Raw genomic sequence first — 1,576 nt, 5'->3', positions numbered from 1 at the left:
TTTTTTTTCCACCATGGCAACCATAACACCCCTTGTCTACGCAGATATCGCCAGTGTTTTTATTTCACCATGGCAACCGTAATAATCTTGTAATTTCATCTCTATTTTGAAATTTACTCCAAGGCTCTAAAGCCTAATTTTGACACCAAGAAATAATTCTAGAGGGATCAATCTCAGAATAAATAATTATTATTATTAAGTAATAGGTTAACTATCTTTTGATCAAGAATAAGTCAACATACAAGATAAAATTAAAAGGGTAATAATAATATAGGTTAATAATAACAATAGAATATTATGTATTAGTGTTTATACAAATACTTGTCAAGTTGGAATATAATGCTTTGGCACTTTTACCAACCGTTAATAATAAGAAATTATACCTAGTCTGCCATCTTCTTGGTCATCTGAATATTCTACCTTTATTTCTAAATCTGGCTCTTGTTTTGTAGGAACATACTGACATATTGCAGCTAAAAAAAAAGAAAAAGAAAAGAGGAATAAATAATAAAATGCGTAATGATTAAAAAAACATTTTGGTGATATTACTGATATCAGATATATAATTTAGGTATGTATGTATTTACTTATCTTTATCAATATCAGATAAACTAGGTAATATTAGCTTTAACATTAACACCTTAATCGGCTTTATAAACTGGCTTTGATATTTAGATAAGCTGTAAGAATACTTGAATTTGGACAACTTACTAAGTAGTCTAATAATTACTAAATTTATTATCACAGTCATAGTGTCAAAATTGTACAGCAATGTAATAGTGAACCTGAATTGCAAAATAATTATGAAAGTTTCTTTTCAGCTAACTTAGAAAAGATATTTAAAATATAATGTCATAATAAGGGATTGAATTGTAAAAAAAACACTCTTAACTGACCCTAAACTCATGATTGTAAATATAAATTACGTATACAAACCAATTATATACTTCTGTAAATGAAACTCAGTATACTAAAAACAACTACCTTGACTCGCCATTAATAATTTAAAAACTGATTAGAATGCATTTAAAATGCTATAGACCGTAAGTGTAAAAAATCCACTTGGTTACTAAGTCTTGACACCAGTAAACAACCTGGAAGGTTTCATTGATCAATAATGTATCTTACCAACCAACAATCTTTAACAAAGTTTTGTCAATAATGATGGAATTTACTCTATTGTTAATAATATGAATTATTTTAATATTTTAAAACATTTAAGTTTACTATAGCCATCATGTTTTTAGTCTAAATATTGATTGTGAAATGCTTATCATTGTCGTCTACCATAAATTATGGTGATCTGGTTGAAAACCAATTTAGTTTTTTGTGAATTACTTATGAAATCCTGTTTATTAAGTAAAAAAAATTGAAATGAATTACTAATTATCGTGTTTCATTGAACAATAATTTATGTAAGCAAAACTTATCTTTTTAGACGTGCACTTTGCTAATGCTTTTGACAGATTTTCACAGGTGCATGTCCCTGGCCCGGCACTTTTAGAATTTTGAGTTGAACCTTATACACGAATTAGTACCTAATTAGTACTAAAATTTCAGAATTATTACCCAAAAA

The 1,576-nt window shown here is 27.4% G+C and overlaps 1 protein-coding gene across 8 annotated transcripts in view; it reads right to left on the bottom strand.

The window, feature by feature from the left end:
* The window catches only part of LOC106689708 (zinc finger autosomal protein), a 16,256-nt gene extending 15,074 nt beyond the window's left edge, over nt 1-1,182 (bottom strand). For 6 of the 8 annotated variants that reach the window (XM_014434841.2, XM_014434842.3, XM_014434843.3 and 3 more), the window contains exons 1-2: nt 985-1,124; nt 384-473 (exon numbers count right to left, since the gene is read on the bottom strand). In XM_014434841.2, coding sequence (XP_014290327.1) covers nt 384-473; nt 985-997 — 103 coding nt within the window. In that variant the 5' untranslated portion in view covers nt 998-1,124. Of the gene's footprint in view, nt 1-383; nt 474-984 lie in introns of all 8 variants that reach the window. The other 2 variants (XM_067048425.1, XM_014434845.3) reach the window with 2 other exon arrangements.
* Between the last annotated feature and the right edge of the window lie 394 nt (nt 1,183-1,576).

The sequence above is a fragment of the Halyomorpha halys genome, unplaced genomic scaffold, assembly GCF_000696795.3.
Source record: "Halyomorpha halys isolate HHAL.00 unplaced genomic scaffold, Hhal_1.1 Scaffold1433.1, whole genome shotgun sequence".
Taxonomy (NCBI): domain Eukaryota; kingdom Metazoa; phylum Arthropoda; class Insecta; order Hemiptera; family Pentatomidae; genus Halyomorpha; species Halyomorpha halys.
The sequence above is the reverse complement of the archived record's forward strand: the minus strand, read 5'-3'. Positions and strand labels throughout refer to the sequence as shown.